The sequence below is a fragment of the Sinocyclocheilus rhinocerous genome, unplaced genomic scaffold (genome assembly GCF_001515625.1).
Source record: "Sinocyclocheilus rhinocerous isolate Xijiao unplaced genomic scaffold, SAMN03320098_v1.1 scaffold650, whole genome shotgun sequence".
Classification (NCBI taxonomy): domain Eukaryota; kingdom Metazoa; phylum Chordata; class Actinopteri; order Cypriniformes; family Cyprinidae; genus Sinocyclocheilus; species Sinocyclocheilus rhinocerous.
In genome coordinates, this window is record NW_015638019.1 from 1411120 (window position 1) to 1432612 (window position 21493).

Consider the following 21493-nt stretch of genomic DNA (forward strand, 5'->3'; position numbering starts at 1 on the left):
AAATCATAAAACAATTGATGTTGAGTGACTCGGCATGCTAGCATAACATACTCTTCACATCTCAAGACCTCAAGCAGAGGCACAGTTTTGAACTGCTCTTAAATGATGACACACATCATGCGGTTGATGTGCGATTAGTCGAAAGGCATTTAAAGGCCATATCTATGTTCTAACTCCTCGTTTCTCTTTGACCAGTCCACTTCACAAAAAGCAGTATGACATTTTTTAAAGTAGATTTTCAGTATGTTTTTGTATTCTGAAGTATATTCTGATTTTTTTTTTAATCCACAGGTAGACCTTCAGATGACATATCTGGACAGATGTAGAACACAGGACAGGTAACTTCTGTCCAGATCTGATGTAAAGTTTAGAACGGAAAACCGAAGAAAATAGGTTTTGTCGGGACAAAAAGACAGCAAATATTCACAAACCTGTAATCTGCAAACACTGACTCCTAGTGTTTGCAGATTACACCCCCCCCAAAAAGTATATATTAAAATCTTATACGTTTTATTTATATTTACTATTTTATCTAGATAAATTAACTTAAAAAATTTCATGTTAAATGCCACAAGCGAAGTGAGGCATCACAACATAATTGAGAGTATAAGTGTTATTCCTGTATTATTTATGTACTATTATAATATTAATATTTAGAATTACCTTTTTTATTTTACATTTTAATTTAGTTACAGGCTTGTTATATTTACTTGTTTTCTTAATATTTCTATTTAGCCTAGATTTATTTACGTCAGTTTTAGTAATTTAATATTTAAGTTTGTGCCTAGCAGCATTGCCAATTTTTGAAAGTCTTTCATATATTTTATTTCAATTAAACAATTTTTAAGTTTTAGTTGTCACTGTATGAACAATAAATATTCCTTTTGAGATCTGCTTTTAAAGTGCTATTAAATCCTTTTTTAAAGATGACATTTTAATAAGTCGTAGATGACAGAAAATGTAATCTAAATGTGAAAACAGGGGTAAAGTGCATGACCATTTAAAATATCCACTATCAACTGACAATCAACTGATATACTTAATGTCCTCCAAATAGTGTACAACCTAGGTTTTATGCTAATTTTTGCCTAATTTAAATCTTTTGTAGTAAACTCAACATAGAAGAAACTAAGACATACTGACAGAATACTAACCAAAAAAAAACAAAAAAAAAAGTACAACAAAATTTTAGTTTAGCATGTTTATTACAATACATACATTTCACATTTGACCTTCTGACCCCAGGTGACCCTGCCCTCACCCTGGTATAACAGGGTTGGTGATGTCCAGTCCTTGGCTGACCCTCGGTTTTCCAGTAGCAATCCCCCCCCCCATTCCATCCAATCAGGGTGCAAAGGAAAATGTGTGGTAATAATTTATGAATACAACATATCTGATAGACTAGTAATCACTGCAACTTTAATAAAACTTTAACTTCATTATTACTTAGCAACTGTACATAGGAATGAACTCTGGTTTTTATCACAAGTTGCCATAGCAACTTGTTCATTTTTTCCTTTTTCTTTTTTTAAAGTACAGTTTTCTTTTTTTAAAACAAAACAAGGGTACAGAAAAGAAAGAAAAAGAAAAAGAAAAAAATAACCTGGAAAGATTAAGAGAAAAGAAAAAGGGGATTCTGGGTGACAACCAGTCTTCATCTCCTGCTAAAGGAGGTGAGGGAGGGGAACGACATGGGTTGAGCTGCAGGAATGATTCTCTTTCTCTCCTTTCATTCTTGCTCACATTCACTCCATCACGTAAGCAGGCACTGGTGTTGACCGTGGACATATCGCTGGGCCATTAGGGGCAGGTAGGAGACCACTGAACCATTGTGGACAAACATGATGTAAACCCCCTCAAAAGGCTTGGGGTGAGGGAATGAAGCCATTATAGTGCAACCAGAGAAAGAAATAGGTAAACTAACCAATAAACCATGTAGCATTACTACAACTTTTCATATGTAGCGAGAGAAAAATGAACCGGTGGATACGTGTGCACAGTTGTGAGAAGAAAAAGAGTTGTGTACGTCATCGTCCTTGTTAAATGTCCCGGTCGACTATGTCCACCTTTTCCATGCAGGTCTGGTACATGCTCAAGGCAATGGTTCACTGATCGTATATCTGAAGAGCATTTGTTTTCTTTTTTTTTGTTGTTGTTGTTTTTTAATCATATCATTTAAAAATCTGCAGTCAAGAGTTCTACATTATGGTGGCAATGAGGGCACTTGAGATCCCAGTCTGCCTTGGTGCTGATTAGTTTAACGTTTGGATGTCAAAAGCTTTGATAGGCATGGCTTCATCTACAAAATATATTCACAACATGGAAATAACATCTACAAATAATCTACATGTACAGGGACGGGGCGAGGGCAACTCCTCCGAAAACCTCTCCGCCCCTCTCTCCCCTCCCCCCACCCACCTTCGGTCCAAAGCAAGACCTCGCTGCGGCTCGTTTAATGTAAGACTGGGCCCAGAGCAGAACGCAACAGAACTTTGGTTCTCCAGGGTTCCGCACGCACGAAATGGGTTTTGCCCACTCATTCACCTACCCCTCTTCTCCTCCTGTTTCAAGACCACATCGCAAACCCACAGTTCCTCAAACCATGAAGGAATTTTGATTCTTCAACTTCTCAAGTTCTTTAATTTGTTGCCTCAAAAACAGTATCCTGTGGAGAAAAACAAAGGGAGAGCCAAGTTAGTATATTTGCATGATAATGTGAGTCACATGCACATGCTCTGGTATATGAGAAAGTGAAATGCGTTGACCTCTGCTCACGCAACGTGGCCTGGATCTCACACACTCGCACCAGTGAGCGCAGGTTCTTCAGCTCTGTGCAGTTCTCTGACATGTAGATGCTGCCCATGGTGTGAGCCTCTTCACGTAACCGTGAGGCCTGGAAGGGAGAGTGGTATGTGTATTGTTAGCAATGCAACAAAAACATCTGTATTTCGGTAGCAGACAGGTGTATGCCAATTATTTGTGTTCAGCAGCCCAGTGCTTAATGAATACAGTCCAATGCTGTGTGTTGAGGCTGTATATGGTGCTAACTAGTGTTAATTTCGTTAACGAAAACTATGACGAAAAATGTTCGCTGATGAGCTTTTTTCCCATGACTAAGACAGGACAAAGACGAGATAAATCAGTATTTATCTATGCCTATAATAAATCAGTACACTAGATGAGGTAAAATAAACCATGTACAAGTCACCATTCTATTGATTTGTGCTTACTGGTGAAAGTGCAATACCTGAAATGCATAAGTAAATTTCTCAAATGACAACAATCATTACTATTATAATTTTGAGCAAAAATAATTTGTATCAGTTTAACCATAATACAGCATGATGAAAATGTGACTAAGATTTCATTGACTAAAAAGCGCATACATTTCGTTGACTTAAACTTGACTAAACAAAATTAGGACAAGGTTGACTAAATATGATAACTAAAATGTACATTTGAGTAAGACTATGACCAAATAAAAAATGGCTGCCAAAATTAATACTGTTGTATGGTTTTCATCAAGTCTTCATTAACTAAAACTAGACTAAAATACTTCAGGTTTTCTTCGACTAAAACTAGACTAAAATGTTGAGACTTAGTCGACTAAAACTTGACTAAAACTAAATAGGATAAGGTATGATAAAAACTAACAAGGACATTTAACACGGGACTAAGACGAAGACTAAAATTGAAAATAGCTGACCAAATTAACACTAGTGCTAACCTTTTCCTGATATGTCTTCTGAGACCCTATTAAGAGCCCTTGAGTTATCAAATGGTCAGTACTAAGAGAACTAAAAACTCTTTTTAACTTTTTGAGCCGTAAACGGTAATAGTCGGTAATTTATTATCATTTATTTTTTAGGTTTTAAGTCTCTTATAGCCATCAAAATAGTATTTATTTGATTAAAAATACAGTAAAACAAATATTACATATTAATAAATATAAATATTACAATTTGATTATTTTTTTATATTTTAAAATGTCATTTATTCCTGTGACAGCAAAGCTGACTTTTCAACAGCCATTATTTCAGATCCTACAGAAATGATTCTAATATGCCGATTTGCTGCTCAAGAAAAAAAAATCTTTTTGTTATCAATATTGAAAACAATGTTGCAGCTTCATATTTGTCAAACCTGTAATACTTTTTTGGTCCCACTTTATATTAAGTGGCCTTAACTACCATGTACTTACATAAAAATAAGTACAATGTACTTATTGTGTTCATATTGTATTGCAAAACACTTCTGCATCTCCTTTTGCTTTTGCACTTTTGCTGGTGGGATACGGGTAAGGTTAGTGACAGGTTTGGTGGTATGGGTAGGTTTAAGGGTGGGTTACGGTGTAAGGAATGGGTCAACAGTGTAATTATAAATGTAATTATAGAAACTGATTACAGATGTTATTACATGCAGGTATTTAAAAATATATATAATTATGTAAAAACATGCATGTTCACAGTAAGTGCAATGTACCAAATGATTAATGTAAATATAAGTAGTTAAAGCCACTTAATATAAAGTGTGGTATTTTTTTTCTTTTGTCAGGATTTTAATGAATAGAAAGTTCAAAAGAACAGCATTTATTTGAAATAGAAATCTTCATTTTAAAAGTCTCTGTCACTTTTGATCAACTTATTGCATCCTTGCTGAATAAAAGTATGAATTATTCACAAAAAAACTTTTGTTTCCATACCTGTTTCTCCACGTGCTCCGCGGGCCACCCTTGCACATGTTTGATGAGGTTCTCATTGAAGTGTGCGGCCAGCGTGGGTGTAAAGGAACACGTTGCTCTGCCTGGAGCTGTGCTAGCAGGTACTGAGCCCGGGGGCATTGCTCCGCTGACTACACCTGGTCCTTGACCACCACCATTATTACTGCTGCTGTTACTGCCCATGTGGTTTGGACCTGGAGACGGACTTCTCTGACTGCTGCAAATCACAAACAGTGGATGGGTCAATGTCTTTCTGAAACAGCTACTTTTTATGTGCATCAGGTCTTTACAAATCCATTCATTTAGGGTGTGTTCACACTTGTAGTTCGGTTCGTTTGGTTCATTTGGTCTGGACCAAAAAGGAAAATGATACATTTGGTCCTGGTCCACTTAGCGTTCACAGTGATACGTTCACAACCGGATTGGTCGGCTTGAATGACATATATATCGTGACAGAACTTACCGAACACCCCAAACAAAAGGTACACCTGGTCCTTGACCACCACCATTATTACTGCTGCTGTTACTGCCCATGTGGTTTGGACCTGGAGACGGACTTCTCTGACTGCTGCAAATCACAAACAGTGGATGGGTCAATGTCTTTCTGAAACAGCTACTTTTTATGTGCATCAGGTCTTTACAAATCCATTCATTTAGGGTGTGTTCACACTTGTAGTTCGGTTCGTTTGGTTCATTTGGTCTGGACCAAAAAGGAAAATGATACATGCTCATTCTTGCTTGTACATATAATTTAATTTTCACCACCTGCAAACTCACAAGGAGCTCATAAAAGGCACTTTACCTCATCGTTGATCCACATTTGCCCTCTGCTCATTTTGTTTTGGTTACACAGTGTCGTCAAATCATGTCGCATAGCGTCGCATCTTGTCATTGCTTCCTGTTTTTGGTTTGTTTAGAAGGATTTGGTCCGTGTTGCGTTCATATTTCATTCGAACCGCACCAGAGTTCGTTTGGAAGCTGACCGAGACCCATCTTTTTAGCAGTCTCGGTCCGCTTGTTTGGTGCGCACCAGGGTTCGGATGGCAGCGTCCACACTTACTCAAACGAACCGCACTAACAAAGCAATCGCACCAGAGTTCGTTTTAATCGAACCAAACATGACCCTTAATGTGATCCTAGAACATCAAAATCAGCAATATCACAAACAGCCAGAAGATGGCAGTCAAACGCCGCAAAACAAGCCACTTTGAGCTACTAATATATGGCTGCTGAGGCATACATTGAGCAGTTCAGTATCCATAAGCCTACATTAAACTTATTTTGCACATTTTTTTTTTTAGAAAGTTGATGAATCGGTTCAGTTATTTCCAAATGTCTTAAGTTACCTCTGTCTCTGCAGCGTCCGTGGAGAGTTGCTGTTGTCGTGATGTTTGTCTGTGGGGAGGGACTGCTGGGACGATGGTGGAGGGAGAGAACTGGACTTAACTGTCATAGCGTTTATCTGAGAAAGATAGGGAGAATGTGTTACAAAGCCATACTTTCATTTGTGACATCTGTCATCTCATTTGACAGCAGTATACCTTGGTCTGTGAGGAGACTGGCGTGGTGCTGAGAGGGGGTTTGAGGGAGGCTGTGTTGGTCTGCGGTGTGCCGATTCTAGGAGACACATACGACCGAGGAGAGGAAGCGTCTGACGTCAGAGACATCGGAGACTGGCTGGACTGCTGGGCTACTCCACAGGACAAAAAGAGAGAGAAGACAGAGATGAGGTGAAGGGATAGTGTCTAATCACAACAGGCATGTACTTGGTTAACAAATGTGGTTCTGGCTCTGATTTCAATCTATAGTTGCTGTTGTTAACCTTAACTAAAACTCAAAACACAGAAATGAAGCTGAAATAAAATATATATTAGAAAATTAAAATATAAACTTTTGAAATGTTGCCTTGGCAACTAAATGAAAAGTTTAGTTGAACTAATATTTACTCTATCTATCTATCCATCTATTTATCTATCTATCTATCTATCTATCTGACACACTGAGGCCATTAACAGTCTAAGAAGCTCACTCTGACTTACTGTTCTCCTAAATACAGTGGTGGGCAAAATCATTAGAACACTAGTATTTTCACCAGCTAAGAAATGGTTTCAACTCAGTTATTTCTATCTTTTTTGCTGTAGTGTCAGTAGGAAATATCAGTTTACATTTCCAAACATTCATTTTGCCATTAATTGTAATAATCCAGTGAGAGTTTTGTTTGTTCAAGGAGTCTGACAACAGCCAGAGCTCCACACAAGAGATCTGATCTCATCATCATCCAGTCTGTCTGGAATGACATGAAGAAACAGAACAAACTGAGACACTCAATCCTGAAGAACTGTGGCGACGTCTCCAAGATGCTTCAAGAGACCTACCTGCAAAGCTACCTGAAAAACTGCGTGCAAGTGCACCTAGGTACCTTAAGCTGCTATAAAGGCAAAGGATGGTCACACCAAATATTGATTTAATTTAGTTAATAGAAGTTAATTGAAAAAGAAAATCTATTTATGACATTATTTTTGACAGCATCCTCATTTTACAGCATTTTTTAAGTGCCTATGTGCATTAGTAAGAAAAGTTATGTTGATTATTTTTTACACCTTTTATTTCTGCTATAGAGGACTATAGAATCACCAACTTCCTCAAAGCACAGAAACACTGTCTCCTAGTTTCTTCTAATTTATAAAACAATTTTACCCTTAGACTACATTATGCAACATTTGAAAACTAATGCCAGAATAGGTCTGATCCCATTTCATATAAAATTCACACACTGTGGAAACAATATGAAGTGTCATTAGATAGACTTTATGTTGCAGTATGCAAATATATCCATGCAGCACAGTACTAAAAACTGCCATAGCAAATCAAGGAACCAAAAAATAAAATATAAACAGGAAAAAAAAGAAAAAAGAAAGAGCTTCCTATTAATATCCTAGTAACTTTGCAGTGTTTCCCAATAATAATAATCAATTATTTCATTCAAATTGTTTTGCTCTCTAAAAACACCAGTGTAAATGTAATTTGGACTGAGAAATTATCACAACTAAAGAGGTTAAAGTACACTTTAATGTCCAGGCACAAATCAATGCAGATTTTGTTTACTTTGGTGACTGAAAAAGGGTTGGAGTTCTTAATTTTGCTCTCAGTGTACAAAACTGGTGCATTTAACTTTAAAATGTACACATTTTTATTAAATCTTGATGGTCTGGTATTCACCCCACCACAGTCTCACAAAAATCCTATGGAAAACACTGACTTGATATCCAAAAGAAAAGGATTGAAAAGAATCGAGTTCTCTTTCAAGGATTACTACGCTTGAAAGGTCAACTACACAAATGTGTCAAAATGCCTGTCTTGCCAAGTATTTACATAAAAGCTACTGGTTATGAAGATACAGCCTATCATTTATTGTGAACATGCAATAAAACATGTAATTTAGATATGGCCAAATAACAGATGCTGCATGACAAATCCATGTACAGAGCTACTTGTGTTAAAACCAGAAATAATTTTTGAGGCCCACGTGGCCCACCATTACCTGCTCAGACAGCAGCAGCCAAGCCTGTGTGTGTGGGTGTGGGTGTGGGTGTGTGTGTATATGTGTGTGCGCTAAGCTACCAATCCCATCTGCTAACTCAAGGAAGCGGACTCAGAACCCCACAGCTGACATGAGTCGACAACACAAGCAACACAACCTCGCGCCAAAAACAAATCAAAACCATGAGCTCAAGTTATGAAGTTCAAGATCAGGTCACAAAACAGAGCAAACCTTAAAACCACATGTGTCAACGCCATAATTTGGATGGCATTGTAGCACAAAACAGCAGGTTTAAAAGTAAAAGGTAGTACGAGAGAGATAGCAGAGTGTGTGTATGTACCTTGGCTGGACAGTTGAGTAGCCTGGGAGAGCAATGTTGTGATGTTGAAGGCAGACGGACCAGCAGTCAGGATCTTATGGAGCATGGACTGCAGCGAAGCCTGAGTTACTGCAGCCGTGAGAACTAGAGACACAGAGAACACACAGAATGAAGCAAGAAAGCAAGGACAAAAGGTGAAGACAGGAAGCAGTCAAAAAGAAAAAAACCTAACATTGAAATCAGAGTCTGGATGAAAAACCCTTTCTTTACTAAATGCTTTGGTAACATTAAAGGTGCAATAGATGATTGTCTTCAGAAATTTTTTTTGTTATGCTGGTTGAAAGTCTCTTCACATCCCGATAGCAATCATTAAGTTAAGTGGTCTAAATGTATTTCTGTAGTTATATATTCTGTGGAAGGCGTAGGACCAAGAAATGTTCGTCCAATCAAAACGTTCGGTCCAAGCATTTTAATTGGCTTTCCTACCTGCCTGTCAACGTATGTATTAGCATACCTCTGTGCACTCGGTTCGCGCAGACAGGATACGTCATCAGCGCGTTCACGCACGCTGTGCAGACAGAGCGAGAATGGCAGACAAACATCAACAACCCGATCTTCCTTCCTGGTATTGTACTACTTTTAAAGTTTTCTCACCGGTGAATGACACATGATGTAGCCCAGCGATTCTTTCGGATGAGATGTTAAACCGAGGTCCTGACTCTCTGTGGTCATTAAAAATCCCATGGCACTTCTAAAATACGAAATACGAAAAAGTATTCTTGTAGCTTCGTAACTTTACAGTTGAAACAATGATGTCACACGGACTACTTTGTCGATCATCTTGGTACTTTTCTGGACCTTGAACGTGGTAGTTACCTTGCTGTCTATGGGAGGGTCAGAGAGCCCTCATATTTCATCAAAAATATCTTAAATTGTGTTCCGAAGATGAATGAAGGTCTTATGGGTTTCGAACAACACGAGGGTGAGTTAATGACAGAATTTTCATTTTTGGGTGAACTAACCCTTCAAGCAAAGCACTTCAACACAGCCTAAACAAGAGGAAACGTTCCCTGCAACTAGTTTGAATCCAATATTAATGTACTTAAAGAATGATGCAGCAGCCCTAGCACTGGATCATTCAAACTTTTGCATTTCACTGTTTACACACATCTGCCATATGCAGTGGTGCAAGACCAGACCAGCCAAAATCCATTCAGACTTTCTGGATGGCACATCTCGTTCACCCTGATTCTGGCTAGGAGAATCAGTTTGCAACTCAACCCTCTACATTGCAAGTAAATCACTCGCATATGCGACTACTATGCATCATAGTTTGCAAATGCGGCCAATAATTGAAAGTGAGAAGCAATGAAACGTTCACAAATGGCAATTCACACAGACCATGTTCAGGAAGCAGCAAAGCTATGATTGATGCCCGAGATGTGAAGTTTAGAGAGGAAAACCTGACGCAAGCCCAGCATGCACAAGTAAATAAGCAATTATATCCCCGCTTGAGTGGTACAAGAAACCCAACTAGAATAAAGCTGCAAACCGAATGTTTGCTAACACCACATTGAAGTTATAGTGGTGTAGTAAAGTTCAGAGGTGGTAACTGCCATTACCGCAGAAGAGCAAGCAAGGATTTAACCTCAGGATCCTCAAGTGCGACTGTCCCTGTAATGTTTTGGATAAAAATGTCTGGTAACCATGGTCCACGACTGATTCTATTCACTAAGATTCAAAACACTTACCTTCATTGATCTTGGCCATGTCTACACTGGCGTTGTTAAGCTGCAGGGCCGTTTGCAGAGCGGGGAGGAGCTGACGTAAGAGGGAGGGGTCTTGGAGAAGAGTGGGCAGGGCCGGAGACTGCATCACCGGAGAAACTGGAACTGTAGAGCCTGAGGCGGTGCTGGCAGAGTTGGCCACACTTAAGCCAGACACAGCAGCAGAGGAAGAGGAGGGTGTGAGTGAGGAAGGCTTCTCTGTGGCAATCGAAGACTCTGTTTATAGGGGTGAAAAAGTTTGTTTGTGACAGTAGTGGGGGGAAAAAACAGCTTATTGAAAGCGTCTCAGCAACAATTTCAGATTTTGCCTAAAGATTCATCCAAATCATCTACAGCCAAAATTTCACCTGAAAAAAATCTCAAAGATCTTAGAGACAGTCTGTTCAAAAGCTGGAAATGAGAGCATGTTCATATGACATGCATTCAGAATAAGCAGAGCTTCACTTTAGCACCTAGAGTGAAACACATGATGAGTGTACAAATGGAGCAGTTTTCATTGTTTAATAGCTGCTGCAGACGTCAGGATCTAAAAATAGCCCACAATTCCCAAGGCTGGCAACGTGGAGAGACGCTACTGAACATTTCTTAACAGGTGCCCTAAGAGCAAGCGCGCTGAGCAGCTAGAACAACAATTTAGAGACCGCGCGTACAGTTCCTCATCATGAAAACACAGCATGCGTTGTACTTACAAGATATAAAATCAGGCCATTACAGGCTTATCTCTGCAAATCTGATTTTTTGTTCTGTGATGCATAATGCATATTGAAATATTTTCAATTAGAGAAACAATCTCCAAATTTTTTAACACGGCTGTTAGTTTTTATAGAGACAAGGGACATTCTTTTCTCATAAAATACACAATTTCAGTACAACCGTATAATTCCTTGTAGGGGTGTAACCATCCATCGATATGGATCAATGCATCGATTAAATGTCTAATGATACGATGCATCGATGCCACACGTAAAATATCGATATCTGTAATATAAATAGGCACCTTATTTTGACACTGTCCACATTTTCACCAATGTCTGTCTATGTATCACCGCCAATGCGTGCATTCTCGTTTAAACTCACGTGTTGAGACGATAAGACTGCCTGAAGGGCGAGCATAAAAAACAATCTGGATAGTTGATGGAATTGTCGAGCGCTTGTGAGTTTTCAGCGCGCAGTGACACGCGCACACATCCAAAGCGCACACATACAGATAGACGCATCGACAGTGCGCTAATACCTAATTGAGCTCTCTTCCGCTCTTCGGCCTATGTCTTAACGTAAACAATTGAGAAAGAAAACGGATGAGTATCAGTATTTTGGATCCGTGCTTTCCTTCTTAAAGTGAAAGTAGACTAACAGAAAACTTCTGTCAAATAAAAAAAAAATCTCACTGATTTTGACTGAACAACTTTTATAAGGATTAATCTATATTTAATATATACAGTGAAGACTATGCAGTGTTATTTTACATTTGATTATTACATTTCTGTACCTGAAAATTTTACGAAGCTACGAGATTACTTTTTGTGCGCAAAGAAAAAAAAACTACTTTATTCAACAATGTCTCCTCCGCGTCACCCTGGCGCCATTTTGAAGAGTATCCACTGAACATAAACAGCGTATGCTATTCTGTGTCAGCTGCATCACATGGATACGTTGTTTTGAATTGTACTGGTCATTTTTTTTTTTTTTTGCCATTTTGACAGTCTGGCCAGAACATATTTCCTTAAGGAAAGCCATCCACACTATTACACCACCTTTCACAAAACCTCTTCTTCAAGCACTTCTCCCCATTCACAACACTGTGTGCATTAAACGTTGAATGATTACAATTCTAGACAGAAGACCAGCAAAATTATGGACTGCCTTCAGGGTTCCCACATTTTTTAACAAATGAATTGCTTTCCAGTCATTTGTAATTATTAGATAATGACTTTTAAGAATCACTCAAATCCCTTCAACAATTCACTAATCAATCATTCCCACCAGTCTGTGTTCTGGTTTGGCTCATTCAATGGAAAGAAAGACTCAATACTAAGTAGGGCTGTCAAAATGGCTGAAAAACTAAATTAGAATTTTGTACTTAATATTATCAAAATTCAAATTATGTTTGAACTTAAAATGCAAAATTTCAGTTATGGTGAAGAATAACTTTTGGCTTCTCTTCTGAGGCCACAAGAGGGCAGATCGAGCAAAATATTACTAATGCACGTTTATTCAAAGCATAAGATAACGACTCTGTGAATAAAATGCATAATGTTTAAAATAATGTTTATAATCCAATTATAATTAAGTTGCTTAAACAACTATAAACAAAACAGCATCATGTATGTATGCATAGTTTAATACAAAGGGCGGAAAGCCAATCACACAGAGTACATTTTTAATTTAAAAACATGAGTTGCAGTGGGATGGGGGGAAAAACCCGCCATATATACGTTTTTTTCAAAGTTAAATTTGCATTAATTTTACATGGCTTTCTAAACATGCGGCTCCTTTGTGCGAGATGCGAGTGCAACGGTAATAGATGTCCCTCTAGAAAATGTGTTGTGTGTGAACGGCTTGGTTTCAGTTTTGATGTAAACTAGATCTTCTCCGCATTGATGTTCTTTTTTCCGCAATATTTTTAATGAACAACGCACAACGTTTTTGCATTCGAATGTGGATTTTTATTTTAAATTCGATGAATATTCGAAATTCGATTTTTTTTTTGACAGCCCTAATACTAAGTCACACAAAATCATACATTTTGGCTTGGCAATTTTTACTTCACCAAGAGTGATATCTAAGGGTGTACTCACACTAGGCGGTTTGAACCGTGCCAGAGCGCGTTTGACCCCCAAAGCGCGGTTCGTTTCACTAGTGTGATCGCCCCGTGCCGCATGTAGTGCGAGCGCTAAACGCGCCGGAGCACGGAACAGATACTATTTTGTGCACTACTGTCATCATTACAACCGCAAACATATACTATTACTACTACTACACTACACTTTTCAATTAATTTAATTCAATCAAGTATATTTACGTTTATAATGGGTCTGGTTCTCACCTTATTGACGAATTGGAATTGTAGTCTGTGATTTAAAGCTGCAAAATCTGTCATTAACGTCAGCTGCCTCCGTAATAATTATCTGATACTTACAAGTGAAAATCAAGGCACGGCATAAATTACAAATTTATTTTTACTTCACCAAGAGTGATATCTAAGGGTGTACTCACACTAGGCGGTTTGAACCGTGCCAGAGCGCGTTTGACCCCCAAAGCGCGGTTCGTTTCACTAGTGTGATCGCCCCGTGCCGCATGTACTGCGAGCGCTAAACGCGCCGGAGCACGGAACAGATACTATTTTGTGCACTACTGTCATCATTACGACCGCAAACATATACTATTACTACTACTACACTACACTTTTCAATTAATTTAATTCAATCAAGTATATTTACGTTTATAATGGGTCTGGTTCTCACCTTATTGACGAATTGGAATTGTAGTCTGTGATTTAAAGCTGCAAAATCTGTCATTAACGTCAGCTGCCTCCGTAATAATTATCTGATACTTACAAGTGAAAATCAAGGCACGGCATAAATTACAAATTTATTAGGTAGAATATTAGCGAAAGTGGGTTTCTCCGTTATCTCGCACATGATGTAAGCGTGCTCCAGCCCGGAAAGTTTGGTGCAAGTGTGAGTGCAGGCCAGTGGGGGAGTGGGGAGGGGGTATAATCGCACTCGGGTTTAGTTCAAGGTAACCGTGCCTAGTGTGAGTACACCCTAAGTGATGAAATACTTTAGAACAGAGCATACCAACAAAATGTATTATTTAATATATACATTTTCATGACTCAAGGAAGTAAAAAAAATTTTCCAGGCCTGGAAAAATAATTTTCAAATTCTGAGGTTTTCCATGACAGTGGAAAACCTGTGCCTTAAACCCTTCAACTGCCTTGATACTGTCAAGCATTGAAAACTGTACTCAAAGAGAAGTAAACTGCTGTGATGACTGGAAAATAAATGAAGAAAAATAGAAGCATGCAGAACAGGAGTGTTTAAAGAGCATTAACACGTCATGCTGCATAAGGCAAAGACTTGCTACTGCCTCCTACCAGCATGGACCAGCAGACCCCGACACTGCTTACGTGGGTGGTGTGGATAAGCAGAAGTTTGATACATAAAAACATTCCAAAAGCTCTAAATGTTGTCGTGCTATAAATACAAAACCAATCTGTGATGGTCTGTGAAAAAAAGGCTATGTGGCTCGATTAAACAGCATGTCAGTAATGACTCTGCAATTGCAAACCAAGTGACATGATGAACTTTTCCTCTCACTAATATGTGACCTTGGACCACAAAACCAGTAATAAGGGTCAATTTCTCGAAATTGAGATTTATACTAGAGGTCGACCGATTCATCGGTTTTGCCGATTAATCGGCACCAATAATTGATTGGCGGAACTATCGGTTATTGGCAAAAATCAATGCCGATAGTTTTCCGGGTTGCGTCCGTTGCTGGAGCAGCTGAGAAGGGACCACTGCCATTATACAGTGAAAAATAGTGAAAAATAGCATAGAGAGAATAACTTATTATTATTCTCTTTGTTATTTTTGTGGGTTTGCTGTCCACTAAGGCATAGGACACACACAGGCCTTTCCTCCTCATCAACGAAATTAACACCGTGTCTACACCAGACGCGAGCGGCAAAATACAGTAGAACCCATTATAATCAGTGACGCTGTCTACACTTGATGCAGCGCAACGCGACACATAGGGATGGGTATCATTTACATTTTAACGATACTGATACAGATACCGATACTGCTTATCGATACCATTTAGTGCAAAAAGATATGATGTGAAAAGTTGTTGAAAATTTCAAGTTATTTTATTACTGCTGAATTTTAGCAACTGTATTAAAGTTCTTCAGTCAAGAGCAGTGAGTTATTTTAAATATCTTCTTTTGTGTTCAGCACAAGAAAGAAATTAATACAGGTTTGGTACATAGTGAGTAAATAATGACAGAATTGTAATTTTTGGGTGAACTATCCCTTTAATGACAATCGGCAGCATGTTTAGTACTGTTGCTTTAAGAGCTGCACGCATCTGTTTTTTCTCTCAACTGTTTACTTTCACTGTGTGTATATGTAAACCTTGTGTGTTTTTGAGAGTATAAGTGCAATCAGTCGCTAACTAAGATAACCAAGTAATCAGGTGCTGTTTGACCGGCCTTTTAGTGTACGTGCTCTAATTAAAGCGCACGTCAGAACAGCACACAAATGAAACGTTTAACCGGCAAGGTTTTATAGCACACGCAAATAATGTACTTTTGTAATTGCAAATAAGTGCAGTGTCTCGTGAGTGTAACTACCGCTGAATCAACATTTGATGTGAATGTGTTGCGCAAGTTGCAGTTGAAGCTGGAGCCGGGAGACATAGTAAATACTGCGCATCGCTTGAGGTAGATGTTGTGTTTTGTAAGTAAATGTTTCATTGTATTACTAGTGTTGCCTCCTTTGCTCACTATTACACTACTGCATATATTGCATCCGACACTGGTGTCGCTTAGTTTTGTAACATGAGCCCACACTTTCGAACGTTTCACCGCCACTGATTGCACGCAAACACACACAGCACATGTGCATTGATATCAAATGCACGTCGAGCAAATGTCGGCCACATCATTCAGTGAAGAAAAATGACAAGCAGCAGCTTGTTTTATTCAGAGATAAAACAACGCAAGTATTGATAACAGTATCGTTTGTCCTGAAACTTATCGGTAGTCCGGTATTGACCCAATTACGTACCGGTCCAAAAAAATACCGGTTCTCGGTACCCATCCCCAGCAACACGACAAATTTCCGACAAAACATGATGCCTTGTTCTATTTATGATGTACTGACACAAAGTTAAAATGATTTGCAACGGTCGCTTTGTCGTGTGAAGTCGAGAGCAAGAGATGCCTCGTCATATTTTCTGCATTTAGCTTTTGAATGACCAGCAACTGCCTGGGTCTGTGTGACTTCATCTATGGCTTTTCTCTTCCCTTTCCCAAACCAATCCATCTCCCATTCTAAGTTACGCCCTTTGGCTGTTTACTGTTTTATTTCTTTTCTTTTTCTTCTGATGGCCCGCGCCCTCCCTGCAAAACTCGTACAACACCCCCCCCGGCGGGCACGCCCCACACTTTGAGAACCACTGCCTTAAGACAACCATGATCAAGAGAATGCTGGTCCTAAAGATGCTTTATACCTTAAGACTACCCCAATAAACTGGACTGCACTCACTTAACCTTTACACAGCTAAATAATGTGTGTTTTCAGGCATTGATACTTACTAGTGCTGGAGAAGCTGGCGGGCGCAGCTTGCATGGCTTCACGCCTGTAGTCCCTGTCTTTAGGGAAACTGTTGACCACTGTAGCCACCTTGGTTGCCTCCTTCTGCCTTTGCTCTCTGAAACAGGAAGGCGTTCACAAATGGTACTGGCATTCACAAGACAACAAAACCACATCAGCTTTACACACATAATGGGCACAGCAGAAAAAAGCCTCACAAAGAGTCTAGCTGTCTCAACTTTCCGCAAGACACTCGATAAGTGGAATTAGGCCCATTTTATTTTGTATTTGGAGCACAATTTAATTTCAGCGCACAGATTAATGGTTCCAGCATTCATTATGTATCATTAACTATATCGTGATATGACAGTGTGATTATCAAATCACAAAGACTGCAATTGCATTACATATGCATTCAAAGCGTAGCACTGCACTGTGTGAGCAACTCATGACCCTGTGTTTTCAGTGTCTCAGAACAGCTTGGTTTGCAGTCAATGCTGTTCCATCTCTGCATGTTCGGTGAGTTTGTGGTCACTTAACATACATTTGGGAATGCAACATGATTAGGGTGGCCATAAGTGCCATTTATACGGGACACGTCCTGGCCAGGATTTTTATATTGCCTAAAACATCCAAAGCAGTTTGACCAATAACATGCCGGTATTGTACATAAGCGACCAATCGTGGCACATGAGAAGGTGATATCTAGGGAACAATCAAAGCGATGCAAATACGCACACGTGTTTGTTTGTTCGTTCGACTTGAAGCGTCGCTACACACCGATCATTGTATGACACCAAAGTACTGCGTGAGAGACTCGAATGCATAAGGAGCCGTCTACTCTGCTCTCTATAGCTCTTGTGAATGTCATACAACGATGGATCTGCACAGTGCAAACAGCCAAAACCTGGATATTTTAGGCAATATAGAAATCCTGGCAAGGACGCTTCCCGTAAAAATGGTCCGTACGTCACCCTAAACATGATTTCAAAAAATTTCATGAGAAGTACTTATAAACCAGCTGTTGTCAACAAAATAAACTTTAAGGGTTTTTTAAGAGCTTGTTTTCCTCCAAAATAAAAGTTTGATGGTTTGAAAAACAAGAGTAGTACTAGTAGTAGTTATTTATTTTTATTGCCATGTCAGAATCTAAGGCTATCTCAAAAAATGAGAAGGAATAATAGAGTTGCACTTATATACTGCAATATTTTTAAAATCAAAATATGATAAAAATGTTGTAACCTAAAATAAAACATTTTTTAAATTTTTGCGAACTTATTTTACAGTGAAATACCAGAATAATAATTTCTCATTTGATTAATATTTTTATTTAAAAATATAAACAATTCTGATAATAGTTAATATTTTATAGTAATTGTTAAATAAATCACAAATTTGGTCAATTTGTGCAGTTCATCAAACAAGCACAGCAAATGTGGAGCTTTGAAAGGTCATAAATGGTCTTTGATGAAAGCTCACTGTCAGTGTGAAAGCTCAACCCGTGATGCAGTTTCCATCGCACTACTGCTTCGCTAAAGTGCTGCAAGATGTGTGAAACAGGCCTAAGACTGCAAAATACTATTTCTGCAGAAAGCAAGAAGATGCTAAAAAGAATTTTCCTCTTATTGCTGGGAATGTTTCTTCTGTGGAAACACACTAGATTCAACTTTTCCACCTGCATTGATCACTATAATTAAGTACAATTTGAGTCTGAGCCCAGGGGTGAAAGCATGCTTTTATTACCTCTCCAGCCACTCTTTGGGTTTCTCCCACTGAGACACCTCAGTCCTGCAGTTGTAGTAGTACTTCTTCCCTGAAGAACTGATGTGTTCAGACCAATCATCTGCCGGCTCATATGGCTGAATAAAAGGAAAACAACAGTTGTGAGCACCAGGAACGCTGATATCATTTAAAGAGACAGGAGCTGTTAAAGGCATGAGAGAGGAAGAGGTAGAGGAAGGAAGATAAAAAGGAGAGGGGTAGGGCAACAACAAAAGGAATGACCTGAAAGGGAGAAAAAAAGGCACACAATACAGGTTTGTTGTTTTTCTTTTGACATAAGGAAAGGCTACACAGAGCAACAGCATGAGGAAGTTAAAATGTAGAATAAGACTTGGAAGAAAAGAGAAGGAATGGGAGCATTAGAGAGACAGACAGATGGAGCGGGCAAGGGAGAGAGAGAGAAAGCTGAATCCTGATGCAAGCGTGTGTAATATTTGATGAGGTGAATCTCTGCGCATCGCCCCTGCAGGATGCTTCTTTAATCTGCCTGAGTCCACCCTCCACCTACTAGCAGTTTGACTGTCAAAGCGTCACACCACTACACCAAACAGTACTGATCATTAAAGCTGAAGTGTACAATTTCTGTGACGCTAGCATCACCATCCGGAATTGCAAAAATAATGACAATTTTCTTGGATGCTTCCTTTGTCGGCCAAAGGGTCACAGTACGGTTGGTTAGCATGGCCTAGTTAACTCCTAAAATCTTTCTCTCTTTGATAGTCATTCAAAGTAAGATGTAGTCTGACTTAATTTTTGTTAGCAACACATTTATCAAGGTCCTGTACCAGAATGTTAATGGGTATTTCTATCCAGTTGTTACAGACTGTTAAATCAGTTGGAACAAACGCAGAGTCCCAGCCCAAACTAACAGCAACAGACAGACGGACAGATTGATAAAGTATAACAACTATAAATAGTGACTAAACATGACCCATTAAAGGGGTCATATGATGCGATTTCAATTTTTCCTTTCTCTTTGAAGTGTTACAAGCTCTTGGTGCATAAAGAAGATCTGTAAAGTTGCAAAGACTAAAGTCTCAAATTGTTAACCAGGATTCACTCTCGCTATACCTCTTAAAGAGATAGTTCACCCAAAAATTAAAACAACGAAAATTGTGTCATTAATTACTCACCATCATGTCGTTCCAAACCTGTTAAGACCTTTGTTCATCTTCGGAACACAAATTAAGATATTTTTGATGCATTCCGAGAGCTCTTTGACCCTCCCATAGACAGCAAGGATCCTTACGCGATCAAGGCTCAGAAACGTAGATTGTTAAAATAATCCATGTGACATCATTGGTTCAACCATAATTTTACAAAGCTACGAGAATACTTTGTGCACAAAGAAAACAAAAATAACGACTTTATTCAACAATTTGTCTCCTCCGCGTCACCCTATATTGCCATTTTGGAGACTATCACATACATAAACAACATATGCAATGCATGTACGCAGATACGTTGTTTACGTTCAGATCAAAGAGTAAACAACGAATCCACATACGGTGCTGCTGACACAGAACAGCATACATTGTTTACGTATGTGATACTCTCAAAAATGGCACTAGAGAGCTCTTGTACTGCATAAAAAATATCTTAAAGGAGACATATTATGCCCCTTTTTACAATATGCAATATAAGTCTCAGGTGTCCCCAGAATGTGTCTGTGAAGTTTCAGCTCAAAATATCCCACAGATCATTATATCATTTTTGAAGCTACATGAGCTACTGCTCCCGCCCCCTTTTCCAGAATAAAGCTGCGCCATTACAGCTCGTACCTGCTAAAAAACATCTGTTTTGGTTCGAATTATGTTTATCGCGCTGAAATCATGCGTTTTAAACCATATTAGACTCTAAATAGTGTTCTGTGCTCATCTGTGCTGCCAAAGACAGAACAGTTAGCATGTTTTGCTCAAACTTTCACCATGGCATTAGAACTGGTACACCGTTGTTGCTAGCAAAATCAAAATGACGGCGCCGTGGGTGGAAACTTAAGATTAAGGGGCGGTAATATTATAATGAGATCCCTTTGCAATGCCACTAGGGGAGCGAAATCAGACGTGCTCGTTTTCTCAGACGCTTGCAGAAAAAGGCTTACCAAAACAAAGTTACTGGGTTAATCTTTTTCACGTTTCCTTGGTTGGTAGATGCTCTGGGGATCTGATTATAGCACTTAAAACCTGAAAAAGTCAGCAAGGCACCGAACCCCCAACTGCTACCCGGGCGCTGCAGCAAAAAAATGGCTGCCCACTGCTCCGGGTGTGTGTGTGTTCACCGCTGTGTGTGTGCACTTTGGATGGGATCACCATACTTGGTGTCACCATACTTGGCCACATGTCACTTCACTTTCACTTTCATATATATATCCCTTGCTACGTGTACTGCGTTAGGCTAACTGAGACTTGTCATTTGCACTTATATATTGTTGCTCTTTTGTTAGTTTTGACTGCTTTTATTGTCCTCATTTGTAAGTCGCTTTGGATAAAAGCGTCTGCTAAATGACTAAATGTAAATGTAAACTATCCCTTTAAATCCTGATTTATAAATGCTACATCATCTGATAAAATCAACATACAGCTACACTAAAGAGCGGCTGTCTGCGGTGGTTTTGGCTATATTACTTCGTTACATGCAGCGCACTGCCTGCGTCCGAGTAACAAAAAGTGCATATTAACAGATGAACCATGTTCATATTTAGTCCAAACAGTCAGTAAGCGACAGTTTACATTTGTACTCATTTGCTGACGAGTCGGCTGCAGTACGGCCAACTGAATGCGCTGCTTCTCTGCCGCTCACTGCACAGAATAGACGCTGAGAGGCGCGATACTGCGCCGGGAAAGCAGTACTGGCGACATCTTCAAACTGAACGATAGCTAAGGTTTATCCAAAAAAGTCGCCCTGTAGATAGATAGCACTTTAGTTAAAAAAATCTAGACCTAGACAATATATGATGTGGCCTACCATTCAAAGTTTTGGGGTTCAAAAATAATGTTTTTTTAAATTAAATTAAATTTATTT

At 39.0% G+C, this 21493-nt stretch overlaps 1 protein-coding gene across 4 annotated transcripts in view; it reads right to left on the bottom strand.

Moving 5' to 3' along the window:
* Positions 1 to 2158: 2158 nt before the first annotated feature.
* LOC107749376 (WW domain-containing adapter protein with coiled-coil-like) overlaps positions 2159 to 21493 on the bottom strand; it is a 36635-nt gene continuing 17300 nt past the window's right edge. The window contains exons 5-14 of one of the 4 annotated variants that reach the window (XM_016564517.1): positions 18434 to 18549; positions 16693 to 16808; positions 10332 to 10583; positions 8602 to 8724; positions 6262 to 6410; positions 6067 to 6182; positions 5224 to 5288; positions 4703 to 4875; positions 2766 to 2893; positions 2159 to 2665 (exon numbers count right to left, since the gene is read on the bottom strand). In XM_016564517.1, coding sequence (XP_016420003.1) covers positions 2596 to 2665; positions 2766 to 2893; positions 4703 to 4875; positions 5224 to 5288; positions 6067 to 6182; positions 6262 to 6410; positions 8602 to 8724; positions 10332 to 10583; positions 16693 to 16808; positions 18434 to 18549 — 1308 coding nt within the window. In that variant the 3' untranslated portion in view covers positions 2159 to 2595. Of the gene's footprint in view, positions 2666 to 2765; positions 2894 to 4702; positions 4938 to 5208; positions 5289 to 6066; positions 6183 to 6261; positions 6414 to 8601; positions 8725 to 10331; positions 10584 to 16692; positions 16809 to 18433; positions 18550 to 21493 lie in introns of all 4 variants that reach the window. The other 3 variants (XM_016564516.1, XM_016564518.1, XM_016564519.1) reach the window with 3 other exon arrangements.